General features: G+C 38.3%; 3 protein-coding genes across 3 annotated transcripts; 2 read left to right on the forward strand and 1 right to left on the reverse strand.

Moving 5' to 3' along the window:
- The first annotated feature begins 1571 nt into the window (after nt 1-1571).
- cart3 (cocaine- and amphetamine-regulated transcript 3) lies at nt 1572-2983 on the forward strand. The gene is made up of 3 exons (XM_053492853.1): nt 1572-1739; nt 1839-1922; nt 2722-2983. Exons 1-3 carry the CDS (start codon nt 1575-1577, stop codon nt 2827-2829), a joined length of 357 nt encoding a protein of 118 aa, XP_053348828.1. The 5' UTR covers nt 1572-1574; the 3' UTR covers nt 2830-2983.
- Nucleotides 2984-4013: 1030 nt separating this feature from the next.
- Nucleotides 4014-7814, reverse strand: cdkn2aip (CDKN2A interacting protein). The gene is made up of 4 exons (XM_053491547.1): nt 7668-7814; nt 6372-6618; nt 6150-6271; nt 4014-5450 (listed from the first exon to the last, which is right to left on the reverse strand). Exons 2-4 carry the CDS (start codon nt 6614-6616, stop codon nt 4885-4887), a joined length of 933 nt encoding a protein of 310 aa, XP_053347522.1. The 5' UTR covers nt 6617-6618; nt 7668-7814; the 3' UTR covers nt 4014-4884.
- Nucleotides 7815-7822: 8 nt separating this feature from the next.
- Nucleotides 7823-14892, forward strand: tubgcp4 (tubulin, gamma complex associated protein 4). Its single transcript, XM_053491546.1, has 18 exons — nt 7823-8007; nt 8664-8792; nt 8971-9093; nt 9194-9247; nt 9347-9403; nt 9497-9576; nt 9731-9932; nt 10914-11079; nt 11164-11288; nt 11383-11433; nt 11851-11956; nt 12117-12224; nt 12665-12809; nt 13007-13184; nt 13272-13406; nt 13575-13691; nt 14467-14606; nt 14692-14892. Exons 1-18 carry the CDS (start codon nt 7930-7932, stop codon nt 14702-14704), a joined length of 2007 nt encoding a protein of 668 aa, XP_053347521.1. The 5' UTR covers nt 7823-7929; the 3' UTR covers nt 14705-14892.
- The last annotated feature ends 13 nt before the right edge of the window (nt 14893-14905 follow it).

Consider the following 14905-nt stretch of genomic DNA (forward strand, 5'->3'; position numbering starts at 1 on the left):
CTAGTCCATGCTGTTATATAGTTATATATAGTTACTGTTGCTATCCTAAAACTCAGCATTTATTGAAGTGCTTTATCCCCATATTCAAAAACCACTCTGTCACTCACTCATTCTTTATGCAGCTTATCCCATACAGGATTACAGGAGGCCTAGAGCCTATCCCAAACGACTCAGCGAACTAGACGAGGTACACCCTGGACAGGGTGCCAGTCCATCTCAGAGCACAAGAACGCACACGTTATTGCCAATTTGGAAATTCCACTTTGGAAATTCCACAGCAAAAGCTGCATTTCTTTGGACAGTGGAAGAAAACTGAAGGATCCAGAGGAAACCCACATCAGAATAGTTACCAAAATCTGAAAATATTTCATATAAAAATATACACTAACTAAACAGGGGACAGGAGTAGCTCAGTGGGTAAGGTTCCAGGTTCAAACCTCAGTCAGTTGACACTGTTGGGCCCTTTAGCAAGGCCCTTAAATTGATCAATTTCTCAGATGTAAAAAAAAAAAGATTTGATAAAAATGTAAGTCGCTCTGGATTAGTGTGTCTGCCAAATGTGCAAATGTAAACATCTCCTCACAAAATGTAACCATATCAACTAGTATACTGTTTATTATTATGTAGCTTATATTTCTTTTTATTTTTATACTAACTATTGAAATGTTTAGGTATTAGAATCATACTGGTATAATATATACCTGTATAAACTTCATAAACTTTGATTTAAAATACAACCAGAAGGGTTTTAAGTGATGGTTCTGGAAAATGAATCAACACCTTCTGACCAATCAAATTCAAGGATTCAACAGTGCACTTTCCATGAACGTTTTTCTCGTCTAGCTCTTTAGCAACCTCACCCTATGGACAAATTATTTATTTTTGTATAGCACATATTTGATTTTGTTGGTCTATCCATGCTGGGGTGGTTCAGAGGTAGTTACAAAAAACATTAATGAATTATCTAAACCAGCTGCAATATATTATCAATATGACTATAATGAACAGAAAAAGTTCCTGTATGTGCAGTGCATTATGAAATCACTGGATCGGGATGACTCATGGGGTTTTGCAAACAGAGCTGCTTGTCTTTAACTAAAAAAAAAATGCTGCAAATGTCCCTAGCAAATAATGAGCTAAAACCTTTTCTGCAGCAAAATGGTTCTTTCTGTAAAAACAGAATAGAGTTTTAGGGTAATGCTCTAAGTGAAACTCTGATCAAAAAAAAAAAAGGGACTGTCAAAAAGAAATGTGATTTCATAAAGAGTGGGCAGTGTAGGTCAAGTAACAAAATCACACCTCTTTAAGAAGGGCTTTACAGTATATATGATCTGAAAGAAAATATGGCAAAGCTTATTATTCCAGCAATATATTCCATCAATTGCAACAGAGTAAATGTTTTAACACAGAGACGCTACAGCCCTCCCCGACAACTTTGCAAAATGAGTCACATCAGGCGTTTCCCTTTTACGCAAGAACTCCATCAATGGTGAAAGGTGGGGCAAAAGAAACCACCGACAGAGACAGATATAAACTGATGGCATCATTGGGAAGCACATGAGAAGCTACCGAGCATGGAGAGCTGCAGAGTGTGTGTGATGGTGTGTGCCGTGCTGCTCTCCTGCGCCTCTGGCAATGAAATATACCATCTGGATGAGGAGGAGGTGGTGGATGTAGACAGGAGAGCCCTGAGGAACTTCTACCCTAAAGAGCCTAATTTAACCAGCCAGAAAGAGCTTGTAAGCTCTACTCTTGCATAATGCACAAAATACTCTGACCTTTTTTTTAAAAAAATCTATTGAATTGAATTGAACTGAATTTCTGCATCGTGTCCACAGCTTGGGGCTCTGCATGATGTTTTGGAAAAGCTGCAGAGCAAACGAATTACGCTTTGGGAAAAGAAGTTCAGCCGAGTTCCCACGGTGAGTAAACCATTTGCAAACAAATATTCAGATAGACTGGTTCATAGGTTTTTATTTAATTACTGGTATATTTTAAACAATTATGCAAATACAGTATATATACTGTCATATTCAGTGTTTCATATAATCTCATATAATGCATTAAAAAGGATGCAGCACTGAGACATTAATCCAGCTGTTGCAAATATTGTTGTCTACTAATTATCAAATAACAATGTCCTAAACCACCATTTCCACTCTGGTGGTTTGGATCCTCATCCAGTGCACATATTAAGTCCATTATGTCTACTCTGAATATACTTGAAACAGGTGCAAAAAAAATAAAAAAAATAAAAATCACAACTGGGATCTTCTAACACTAAATTCTGCATACTGCTAAGACATACTACTTTTTTGATTGAGATACAACTATTCTGTAAGAACTTGTACACACACACCCTTTTTACTGTATTGATAATTTTTATATTGTATATCTTCAGCTGGTTGTGGGTCACTGCAGCAGTATTCACACTTATCTGTTCTAACCCAGAGTAATTTTATACAATGCCTACACTACACCGGCACACTTTCTTTCCAAAATTTTTTTTTACTTATCTATTGGGTTATTATTGATTTGTTGGATTCTGCTTTGTGCACATTTTGGAAACATGTTCGATTTATTATGGCAGAAAGGTGGGTTGTAAAATAATAGTACTTTCTCCTTTTTCATTCAAAAAACAAAGGGGATATAAACTTTTGCTTTACAGTGTGATTCATTGTGATTATCATTATTATTATTAATTTCAATGTGTGATTGCAGTGTGGGATCGGGCAGCAGTGTGCTGTGCGGAAAGGCTCGCGCATCGGCAGGATGTGCGACTGTCCGATTGGAGCATCTTGCAACACCTACCTGCTCAAGTGCTTATAATCATTGCATCCTGTCCGCTTGGAAATGAATTCATTAGAGTTAACAAGTTTGAGTTCATTCAAGTTAAACTATGTGCTGCTTTTGGTGTAAATATGTACATTTTGTCTTGAGCCTTAGTTTTCTGAGGCAACCTGTCATCATTGGTTTGAAAAAACAACAATAAACTTATTTCATTATATAACAATAATAATAAAGTTATTTAAGTGTAACTAAGCTGCAAATACTTGTCTAATAATGTTCATGCCAATAAAAATGTCATCATGCATGACATTGATGAAATGAACACACATCCCCTTGATTAGATAACTGGATGAATTTTCAGGGCAGCAGCTGGTTATACAACATGGAAACACACAGCATGAAGAGAGACATGAGCTTGGAATGAGATACGCTGTCATAACACATCCTAGCATATTTTGAAAAACGTGTCATGTCTAAATCTGATCCTTCACTCTTACATAAGGAAGGACATGGCCTCATGTACGACACATTGTCCAGTCACCATAAATAAATTGCTTATGAAAGCTTTAACTAACTAGATACTCCATGCCAGAGGAGAGGTCAGGAGAGAAAGCCTCAGAATCTCCACAGTTTGTCTACCGAATAAATAAACTGTCCCTTCGAGGCAACTAAACCAGCCTTCATTATACATCATAATTGCATCAACTGTCCATCAAATAAGACCTCTGACTGTGCTCTTTCACTTCATATTAGTCCATTAGTCCACTTCACTGATGAATTGCTTACCAATGTGCCAGTGGAGTTTGGAGGGCACGTGTGCACAAACATGATATACAGTAAATCCTCTCTCACTCACTCATTCTCTATCCCACTCATCCTGTCCAGGGCTGTCATTTTACAATGATTTGAAATACTAGTGTAAAGGGCAGGACATGGCATGACATCATAGCATGGCATCATAAACTTGGTTCTTAAAAAATGTCATGACCATTGAGCAATTATGATGCTTAAAAAATGACTTGATATGAGAACTAAAGGTCACGAAACAGGATGTTTTATAAAAGCAAGAAAAGCTGTAGATGCTTAGAGCATTATATAATTAAAGAGCAGTGAATCGTCAGGATATCGTGTGATTACATAAGTGTGAGTTGCAGACAAAATGAGCTTAAATGAGCTGGAGTTTTATTCAGTTTTATTTGTTTCATCACAATTTGTGACACATGAAACAAAAAGATACAGAATGGGTGTTAAATGAAAAAAAAAAGATGCTTTATCCAATTAAATGTAAATACTTTCTATAAAATAAAACATTTCTAAGCAATGTAGTGAGCACATATTGGGAAAAATAGGATATTTTATTAAATATGTACAGAACGACAGAATTCAAGACTTTAGATTTTAGGTTTTATCTGCTGTCAAAACAGGGAAATTACGGTATTTTCCGAAATATTTAGCCAGTGTTCCAGTAACATAAAACCTGGAACAGGGAAATGCTATTAAGGTCAAATTCAAGGTTCAGTACTAGCTGCTCTAAGAAGAAAAAGAACCATCAATCCATCAAAACCATTGAAACCATTGAGATAACTTAGACTAAGGCAATTAACTAATCCAGACTTGTTTTACTGTACATGAACATGAGGACACGAATGAGTGAGATAAACCTTACCCCTAACTTTTCTTAAATAAACTGACTACTTCCATATACTGAAATATCTTACACCAGAAAAAGAAAACGGTGAAAGGATTTTAGAAGGTAAAGATGTGCAGTTTGAATATTAATTCAATATTAGATCATACACAGACCAAATCATAGTCAAGTTTGTGTAAACCTTTCGAATACACCCACTAGACTCCTCTTCGAAAGCGGGGCTCAAATGCTAAACAAACCTATACACTTATGTTTGCACAACGTCGCAAATGAACCGTTGCCAGTTTTTTATCAGTATTAAAGCGACATAAAATATTTTAGTGTATAAAGCCATTTACTAATTACAGCCAATAAGCTTCAAATGTCCTTATAATTGCAACTGAGAAGTCTTAAACAGACAAAATTACATGTTGAAGGGGACAATTGGAGTGTTTTACTAACTAAACTTAAAAAGGATAGCTAAGAGCAGGAGGCAAGATTGAGCTTCTCGGCTGTTCGTCTAACAGGACCAAATCCTCTACGTCTCGACCCCGGAACCTGCGACGAGAGATCTTCACTGTCACCTTCCGTCCCTGAAATGTTTTAAGGGCCTCCTTCGAGGCCATGGCCCTCGCTGCATGTTCGTCACGGCCATATCCTGTGCCCATGTAGACAGTGTGGCAGCGCAGTTCACACACCTGGCCCTCTCTTTGTGTGCAGCCGGCAGGCAGGTCAGGAATGTCTTTAAGAGGCACAAATACACAACTAAGGCTGGCCTTGCATGACTCCACAGAAGTGCGCAGGATCTCAAAGTGGTTCAGGTTGGGTCCAAAGCCTCCTGCAGACACAAGCTTCCAGGCCACGGTTTTATAAAGGCGGTTAAAGAAGGGCTGATGTTCTGCAGGAGCCTCGGGCGAGGGACCCGATTTGACAGCAGCAGCGGTCTGACAGTCAGTATTTTGTTCTCCACCTTTACTGTCAGAGTCGTTACATACAGTTTTGCATTTCTTAACACAGCTCTCAGCATCCATGACTGCACACAGGTTGGAAATAGAAGTGAAAAGTACTCAATCAGTGATTGTGAATGTTGTGATTACGGTAAGTTAATTAAAAGATTATGTTAATTAAAAGGGATGAAAAAGTATAAAAGTGTATTAAAATTAAATCCTGTTATTTAATTAAAATAAATGAAGGAATAATTTATTTAAAGTTTTTATTGTTATATGTAAAATGCAAAATCTTGCCGGATCACACTTTTCACATGTGCAATATGTTAAGTGCAATATCTTAGCCGCTTTAATATCTTAAATGAACAGTAATATCTGATCACTTATGTTAATGTTTATACTCTTATATTTATCCTCATTTTGTTCTATTTTTATGCACCATACAGAGGGATACTTAATTCGCTGTAACCTGTGCAACAACAAAAAAAATCTATCAATCAATCTAAAAGCAAGCACCTGTATATTTTCGAACAAAAAAATAAATTTACTGGACTATATTTATTTATCATAATGTATTTTATTCAAAATTTTTCATTTTTCACTACTCCAGACAGATTTGTATTTAAAAAAATTTTTAACTTCTACTTTAAAATCTAGAGAAATTGACTCCTGCATAAAATGTCAGATTTCAGGAAGTGTCAAATCTTTTTCTTAAATTCTTTGAAACAATTCAAACTGCTCTAGAGTCGGAGATGATGACCCTTAAGGTCACTGCACTCTCACACCTGAAACAGACGGCCTCTTTCCTTTTCCTACGACATCATCTTTTGTTTTTTCATCAGGATCTTTGTCCACACCAATCCCTTCTGACATCTCTTTCACCTTGTCCATCACAGGTTGCGGATAGCTACAATAAAAGCACATAATCAAAATTAAAATCGACTAGCATCTATATATTAAAAAAAGAGAGAAACCAGTGTGTGCAAGCATTAGAACAGAGCACATACCGACATCCCAAGAACGTCTGATTGGCCCAAACTTTGGAGAGAGAAAGAAGTCTGTCCAGACTGGGAGTTGAGACTCCTGGCTGGATGGTCGGAAAGACCTCCATATTGCGCAGAACAAACTCTCGTCTGGCATGCCAGTGCTTATTTGTCTCAGAGAGCTCTCTTAAGGATTCCACCCAGTGTGCCAGGTGAGGGTTTTGCTGAAGGTACTCTGAAACAACATCCTGACAACTCCCCTCTGCCATCACTGGAATAAAAGGAAAAGTATTTTATAATGAAATGAGTGTGTAATGTTGCAGCTATTGTACAACGAACCACCATCATTGTCTCATGTTTCCTTCTGGCTCTTCCTTTTAGTTATGCTTTAACTTTTGTAGTTTGTCCCTGCTTGCACTGTACTTCATCTCTATCTCCCTGTCAAGGCCTCATCCCCTCGGGACCTGTCTGACTCATCCTGGTGCTCCGCTTCTGGTGGGAGATCTCGACACGTGATCTGCTTGAGAATGCGTAGGGCGACTGGGGATGATTCTACTTGACCATGATTATGCTCACTCGGTTGATGCAGACAGTTGTTCTCTCATGACTTGTGACTGCAGTCACTCAGTAGTTCAGGACTAAAATTCCCACAGACAGTTTTGTACTGAGCCTCCAGTGATGAATATGGACTTTATATAACAACTGTCCTGTTATATACTGAACTTCCAGCCACCTAACACACAAAATGAATGCAGCTCAATCCCTGCTATGTGATACCAAAACAAAATAAGGATGGGTTCCCTGTATAGTCTGGTTCCTCTCAAGATTTCTTCTTATGGTCTTTCTCAACAGGAACAACCTGATCATTTTGATTTATACATATCTCACACATAAAGCTGCTTTAGGACAATTGAACTGAACAAACACACACACACACACACACGCACGCACGCACGCACATTTCCTTCATGTTTCCACTAAACCTTTATTACGAAAACTGGCTCATTTTTTAGGAGTTAGCTAGCTGTAGTTTGTGCAAGTTAGTTAGTTAGTTTACCTACCTGTATTACGTTATAAGAATATAACCACATGCTAACTCGACATTGTATATTCTAACTCGAGGTATAAATATCTTGATACATTCGGTTATGTTATAATCACTACTCGTTGGCCGCATTTATCATTATAGCATATTAGCACAACATTACAAACCTTGCTAGCCGTCCACGGCTGGCCATTTCACTTAACATTATGTTATTAGTGTAAAGTGAATTAAATATTTGTAGTATTATATAAACGACAAATGCGTAAAGTTCTGACCTTTAAAGAATTCCTTTAACCGATTCTACATAACCAGGTAACATTTACTCAGGAACCGCTAGCAACCACAACAACATAGTAGGCTAATAAAAGCCACTTCCGGGTGCGTCATTCAAGCGCGCCATTTGTCTTTATGACGTCAGCAGAATGCGACGCAGATTTGGCGGTGTTTATGATAGATAGAGACGTTAGTGGTTCCATAGAAGGTGAAGGTGTTACGGGTTAAATCAGAATATCTGTCGGATTAAATGCTGCTGTAACGATGATCCATGAACTACTGCTTGCTTTAAGCGGATATCCGGGAACTATAATTACATGGAATAAACGAAATGGTTTACAGGTATTTATAGCTGTTTTCTATAAAAGGATGCTAACTTTCATTAACTGGTTCTGCATTATGCAACTAGCTAATAATGAATTTATTATCAGTTTACTTAAGCAGTGTAATCATTTGCATAATAATAATAAGCAGAAGAAGAAGAAACACTTTTAGTGCATGATGTTTGGGCTACCTATTTAAAGATCCTTCAGTTAAGACAGTAGCTGAATCCACATTGGTTGCCATGTTTGCTTTTTATACTCTGTATACTCACTCATTCACTCGCTCACTCACTTATCGTCTATACCGCTTAATCCTTAATCCACATTTGCAGGCGGCCTGGAGCCTTTCCCAGTACACTTAGGGCACGAGGCAGGGTACACCCTGGACAGGATGTCAATTCATCACAGAGTGCACACACTTATTCACACACTATGTCCAATTTGGGAACATCAATTAGCCTAATCTGCATGTCTTTGGACTGTGGGAGAAAACTGGAGTACCCTGAGGAAACCGACCAAGCACTGGGAGAAAATGCATCTTCCATGCACACAGCCAGGAGCCAGGATTCGAGCCAGGATTCGAGCCTAGCCAGGAATCAAACCTGGACACTGGAGTTGCCGCCACACTCTGTATAGTGCTTGTTCTGTTCAAGCTTTGTTTGTTGATTGTTTCAGGTGTCCCAGGATTTGCCCTTCCTCCATCCAAGTGAAACCAGTGTCTTGAACCGGCTGTGTAAGATGGGGACAGACTATGTGCGGTTCACAGAGTTCATAGAGCAACACACGGGACATGTCCACCAACAAGTAGGAGCAATCCTGTTCTTAAAGTCTTCCAGCCAGAACTAAAACTAAAACTTTTTCTTTCAAATTCAGTACTGATATTGGATACCTGAATATTAGTCGGTTCTTAATATTGATCTGATAATTGAAGTCACTGTACTGACCTTTTCTCTGTCTCTGATTTCTAATTTGTTCCATCCAGGAGCACCACTTGAGCCAGCCGAGCCAAAGTGGATTACACGGGATATACCTGAGGGCTTTCTGCACTGGCCTGCACTCCATGCTGCAGCCATACAGACAAGCATTGCTTGATCTTGAACAAGAGGTGGGACATGAGCAAACAGGAAAACCTTATAAATATCATTCATCTTTTATACGCATAGAATATCTAACAGCGAAAACAATCCTATTAAATATTTTTGCAGTTTCTTGGTGATCCACATCTCTCTATTTCCCATGTAAACTACAAGCTGGAGCAGGTAGTGAGCACTCCGTTTAAACCCTTTTCTCAGATTTGTTAAACGAAATGACCAACTTAATCACACACTTGATGTTCTGTGGTCTTTTCTGCTAATCAGTTTCAGTTGCTGTTCCCCTCCGTAATGGTTGTTGTGGAGACCATCAAATCTCAAAAGGTTCATATCTTACATGGACATTTTTTACAATTTAGCATAAATAATAACAAGCAAATATGAACAAAACAAGTTCTTCATTTGTGCCCTAATCAGATCCATGGGTGTCAGATTCTGGAGACTGTTTACAAGCACAGCTGTGGAGGACTGCCACCCGTTCGCATGGCCTTGGAAAAGTGAGCGTCTTTCAGACACCACAGTCAAACTAAAGATTTTTTAACTGACTTTTGAAGCACTTGGTGTTGGTGTGAATGTGTAAAATCTCTTTGATTGATTCCAGTCGAACTCATTCGGTTATCATCTAACACATCAAGTATTTTGCTCGAACAGGATTCTTGCAGTGTGCCACGGAGTGATGTATAAGCAGCTGGCTGCATGGATGCTGCACGGCCTGCTCCTGGACCAAAGTGAGGAGTTCTTTGTGAGGCAGGGACCCAGCGCAGGAGGAGCTGCTGCAGCACAGGAAGAAGAGGAGGAGGACCTTGGCATTGGAGGGCTCAGTGGGAAACAACTTCGAGAGCTGCAAGACTTGGTGAGAAATTCAGTCGTTCTTGAGAACAGCAACAAAACATGTTTTAAATTCGTAAAATAAAATAAAAATGTTATTACTAAAAACTCTTTATATACAGTTGAACAGTGAGGTGTGGAGTATGAGGAGTTTTTGTTTTTAAAAATTTTACATTACAGGATTTTTTCAACACCGTCAGACATTAAAAGATGTATTTAAATTGTATTTATATTCTTGAAAGACGTATATCGATAGACGTTGATGAATAGATGATATTAACAATCAAATGTATGAAAACTGATGATAAATTGATACAATGTGTTTTTAGAGCTGGTTTAACACTAAATACAATAAGCAGATGCAATGCGATTCATTACTGTGCACAAAGAGTTTTGGGGATTGTTCCGTTTCCTGGACATGGCTTGACCCGAGAGGCACAAAGAAACTCGAATAAAAGAAATGTACAATGGCACAGCAAATGCATTTGATATTAGTTATTATAGCAAAAATAATAAAGAGCTGTGAATATGATTTTGAATACAAAGAGACGACAGTATTGATTAAAACTTGTCTTATCATTTTTCCAGAGAGTGTAGCTCAATAAGTATCGAAACCTGTGCACTCTTCTTGAATTGCTCAATCATTATACCTTGTTATGAATCATTTATGACTATGAATGTTGATGGATTTTAAAAACCTATAATTTGCTTCAATCTTAATCAAAAGGACATAACATCATCCAACATTCTATAGGTGGAAATGTAGCAAGCATGTTGATGTGTGGATAGACGAATGTTTAATCATGTCCATTCTTGTTTCTAATGGAGCAACAATATTATATATTAAAATATTGTATATTATACATATATTTTTCAATTAGTTTGGATCATGATACATAACTGATAAGATCCCCCCCCCCTACTAGTTTAACCTGTTTAGCTGAAGATACAGTATTTTCCTGCCTTATTGCATGTTCTGAGCTTCTCTCATGTTGTTCCTCTGTAGCGACTGATCGAGGAGGAGAACATGTTGGCTCCATCCCTGCAGCAGTTCTCCCTGCGTGTCGAGATGCTGCCCTCGTATATTCCTGTCCGAGTGGCTGAAAAAATCCTCTTTGTCGGGGAATCGGTGCAAATGTTTGAAAACCACAACCAGAGTCCCTCCAGAGCTGGTAAGGCTACAATAAAGCTTATGAAACATGACTTTGTGTTTGAGTTTATACGGTGTAACCCTTGCTTTAATTTGTTTAATGCAGGTTCCATACTGAAACACCAAGAGGACACGTTTGCGACAGAGCTCCACCGACTCAAACAGCAGCCACTGTTCAGCCTGGTGGACTTCGAGAATGTCATCGATGGAATTCGCAGCACGGTTGCTGAGGTTGGTTATGAGACACATTGCTTGTTTGATTAATTGATTGATTGACTAATTACTCACAATACCACATAGTAACCTATTCGTTTTTGTCTTATAGCATCTTTGGACTTTGATGGTGGAAGAATCTGATCTTTTGGGTCAGCTCAAGGTAAATATGAGTATGTTATAATGGAGCAATTTATTTATATAAAGATAAATTTAACTGTAATAAATGTTCTGTAATGCAGAATAATGTAGCACCACTGGTTGGCTCTACTGGTGCTTACAGAAGCATAAATAAACTTAATTAGTCAGGTTGGCAGCATGGTGGTGTACCGTTAGCACTGTCTTGTTTGCAGCTCCAGGGTCGGGGTTTGATTCCCACCATGGTGGGTTTCCTCCCACAGCCTAAAGACTAGCAGATTAGGTTAATTGGCATTCCCAAATTGCCTGTAGTGTGTGAATGTTGCCTGAAGGTCCTGCCATGGTTGTAAAAATGAGAATAAACAGACCATATCAGACCATTACTCGATATCGGTATCACTTTGTTTTTATCAACCTTCATGCACGTTTAATTTCCCTATAGATCATAAAGGATTTTTATTTGCTGGGACGTGGTGAACTGTATCAAGTCTTCATTGATCTTGCCCAGCAAATGTTGAAGACCCCACCATCAGCTGTGACAGAACACGGTGTGTACGACTTGAACTGGCCAGTACTGTACCTTTCATTTCATTGTGCCTACAAATTTATGATTTATTATTGTCATTTATGACCAAAAAAAAAAGACCTCATTGTAATCATTTGGAAATAATCATTTCTGTTGTGACTTTAACACATTTTTTTTCCCAGATGTGAATGTGGCCTTCCAGCAAGCTGCACATAAAGTTCTGCTTGATGACGATAACTTGTTACCCCTCTTGCACCTCACTATTGACTATCAAGGCAAAGACACCAAAGGTACTTGTTACCACCAACAGCTGCTGGATTTCAAGCAGCTCCTTTATATATTATAATAGAGTCTATTGTTAAAAATCTGTTGCTAGGGCCAGTCGAAATCATATCTTTTTTTCCCCTATAGATTGTATGGAAATAGAAATGTGGTTAAGGACATATAGCGCCACTTAGTGGTGGTTGCTAGTTTTTTTTTTCAATACAAGTCAGAATTGAATTCTTGGAGCTAAACTTGCATGGAAACTATTTAAATAAAACCAAATAATATCATTGTTAGGGTAACATATGCCTTTGCCTTTTTGTACAGTTGGGAGTATAATGTAATGTCTAATATAGTTTTATAATGTCTAATATAGTCATATAAGGTTTCTTTTCACTTGGGAAAATGAAAAAAGATGAAACCGAGCAAATGTTTGTAACATAATGTCATGTCTGTGTGTATATAGAGGCGTCTGGGACTAGGGAAGGCACCACACCTCCTCAGGAGACTTCTCCTCGAGATCCTCCTTCTACAGGCTGGGCTGCGCTCGGACTGGCCTACAAAGTGCAATGGCCCCTGCACATCCTCTTCACTCCTGCTGTGTTGGAAAAGTAAATGAATGAACAGAAACGTGTTGAGTGCATGCCGTTGTTCTACTGTGTCCATCACAGTTTGGCGAATCTCCTGCTACACCTCTGGTTCAACTCAGACTAAATTCAGAAGCAAAGTTCAAGACCTTATAAGCATGTCCCAGGTATTGGATTTGTTTTATCTCTGTACATTTAATTGTGTTTCTGCTCCTCTTTAGGTATAACGTAGTGTTTCGGTACCTGCTCAGCGTGCGCCGGGTGCAGTCGGAGCTGCAGCACTGCTGGGCCCTGCAGATGCAGCGCAAACACTTAAAGTCTAACAAGACCGAGGCAGTCAAATGGAGGCTGCGAAATCACATGGCGTTCCTTGTAGATAACCTGCAGTATTACCTACAGGTCCAGAGCCACTTCACTTCAGTAGTAAGTCTTTTCTTTGTATTTTATATTTATGATCACCATTTCTACAATTTATTTCGCACACAGGTGGATGTCTTGGAGTCACAGTTTTCACAGCTTCTGCAGCAGATCAACTCGACACGTGACTTTGAAAGCATTCGTCTGGCTCATGACCATTTCCTTAGTAATCTCCTAGCGCAATCCTTTATCCTTCTCAAGCCAGTAAGTTTAACAAAAAAATGTTTTTTTTTAATTTATCCATCTTATTATTCATAAACTACAGTGAAGCTCATTACCCTTGTAAGGAATATAAGTCTAGACATGATGCCACCTCCAGTGAGTGAATCCCCATTCCTATGCTTTGCATTTTAATGCGTTTGTCTTTTCTAGGTGTTTCATTGTTTGAACGAGATTTTGGATCTCTGTCACAATTTCTGCTTGCTGGTGAGTCAGAACCTGGGGCCACTGGACGAGAGGGGAGCAGCTCAGCTGGACATTATGGTGAAGGTCAGTCCACTGAGGCTGTGTTACTGTGTTCACAATGTATTGTTTTTTTTAAAGACCATTAACACCTCCTATCTTATTGTAAGGTTGAATGTCAAAATGTTTTCATCCAGGGATGATTTTCTCTGAGGTTATATATACAGTACTGTGCAAAAGTCTTAGGCACCATATTATATGCTGTTTATCATGTCTGCATAATTATGTACATCATTCAGTATTTCCATATAAAACTTCCAGGATAATGTACACATGGCTATAAAGAAAAATATATAGTACAAGACAGACCAGTTTTCAGATGGAAACAAAAAACCTAATGTCACTCCTGGGATTTGCATAAAAATAGAAAGGAGGGAGTGTGACACAGTTACCAGAAGAACTCATATGCTCCAACAAGCTCAATAAAACCTAACAACTATTTTACTTATAGTACTGTGCAAGTCTTGAGCACATACAAAAATATGGCATGAAAACATTTCTGCATAAAAGAAACTTCTATAAAGAGTAATAAAGAGTAATAAAATAAACAGTCAATATTTGAAATGAAAGCTCATGTTTAAAATCAGGAGCTTTAGACACAGATTTGTGCAGTTTTATAAGAAAACAGCTGTTAGGTTTTACTAAGCATTTAGATTTAAGTGTATTTTAAACTTTGAAAGTGTCTATAACTTTGGTTTTTGCCCATTATTAGTGCATCACAAATTGAAACTGTGACTTTGGGAAACTTCGCTGCTAAGTTATAGCCAGAGTATAATTCCGAACCATGTTGCTGTTTGATTAGGGTTTTAGTCGCCAGTCATTCCTGCTCTTCAAGATCCTTTCGAGTGTGCGTAACCACCAAATCAATTCAGACCTGGCTCAGCTACTGCTGCGTCTAGACTACAACAAATACTACACCCAGTCAGGAGGCACGCTGGGAAGGTACGTATCATGAAGCTAAAATAGTTTGTCACATTTTTTGCTAATTACAGCAATAGTAATACTTGTATTCCTTTTTGACTGACAGTTTTGGGCTCTGAGATGGAACTGGAGGATGCAGCGTCAGCGTATAATGTGTAAATACACCCTGAGGTCATAGTTCGAGACGTAATACCATTTTATATTTGCATTCACACACACTGTCTACTTTCTGATATTTATGTCGGCTTGTCTTTTTTGTGACATTTCTCAAACTAAATGCATTATCTTTGTAAATACTGTTACCAGGCTTATAAAAATAA

This window comes from Clarias gariepinus, chromosome 3, assembly GCF_024256425.1.
Source record: "Clarias gariepinus isolate MV-2021 ecotype Netherlands chromosome 3, CGAR_prim_01v2, whole genome shotgun sequence".
Lineage (NCBI taxonomy): Eukaryota > Metazoa > Chordata > Actinopteri > Siluriformes > Clariidae > Clarias > Clarias gariepinus.

Bases quoted from the DNA above. Each gene is read 5' to 3' on its own strand.
- cart3 (XM_053492853.1), top strand. From the start codon at position 1,575: ATGGAGAGCTGCAGAGTGTGTGTGATGGTGTGTGCCGTGCTGCTCTCC. The intron at 1,740-1,838 runs GTAAGCTCTACT...TCGTGTCCACAG, and splicing joins TAACCAGCCAGAAAGAGCTT to CTTGGGGCTCTGCATGATGT. The intron at 1,923-2,721 runs GTGAGTAAACCA...GTGTGATTGCAG, and splicing joins AGTTCAGCCGAGTTCCCACG to TGTGGGATCGGGCAGCAGTG.
- cdkn2aip (XM_053491547.1), bottom strand. From the start codon at position 6,616: ATGGCAGAGGGGAGTTGTCAGGATGTTGTTTCAGAGTACCTTCAGCAA. The intron at 6,272-6,371 runs GTATGTGCTCTG...CTTTTATTGTAG, and splicing joins CAGACGTTCTTGGGATGTCG to CTATCCGCAACCTGTGATGG. The intron at 5,451-6,149 runs GTGTGAGAGTGC...ACCTGTGTGCAG, and splicing joins AAAGAGGCCGTCTGTTTCAG to TCATGGATGCTGAGAGCTGT.
- tubgcp4 (XM_053491546.1), top strand. From the start codon at position 7,930: ATGATCCATGAACTACTGCTTGCTTTAAGCGGATATCCGGGAACTATA. The intron at 9,404-9,496 runs GTTCATATCTTA...TGCCCTAATCAG, and splicing joins AGACCATCAAATCTCAAAAG to ATCCATGGGTGTCAGATTCT. The intron at 11,957-12,116 runs GTGTGTACGACT...TTTTTTTCCCAG, and splicing joins ATCAGCTGTGACAGAACACG to ATGTGAATGTGGCCTTCCAG.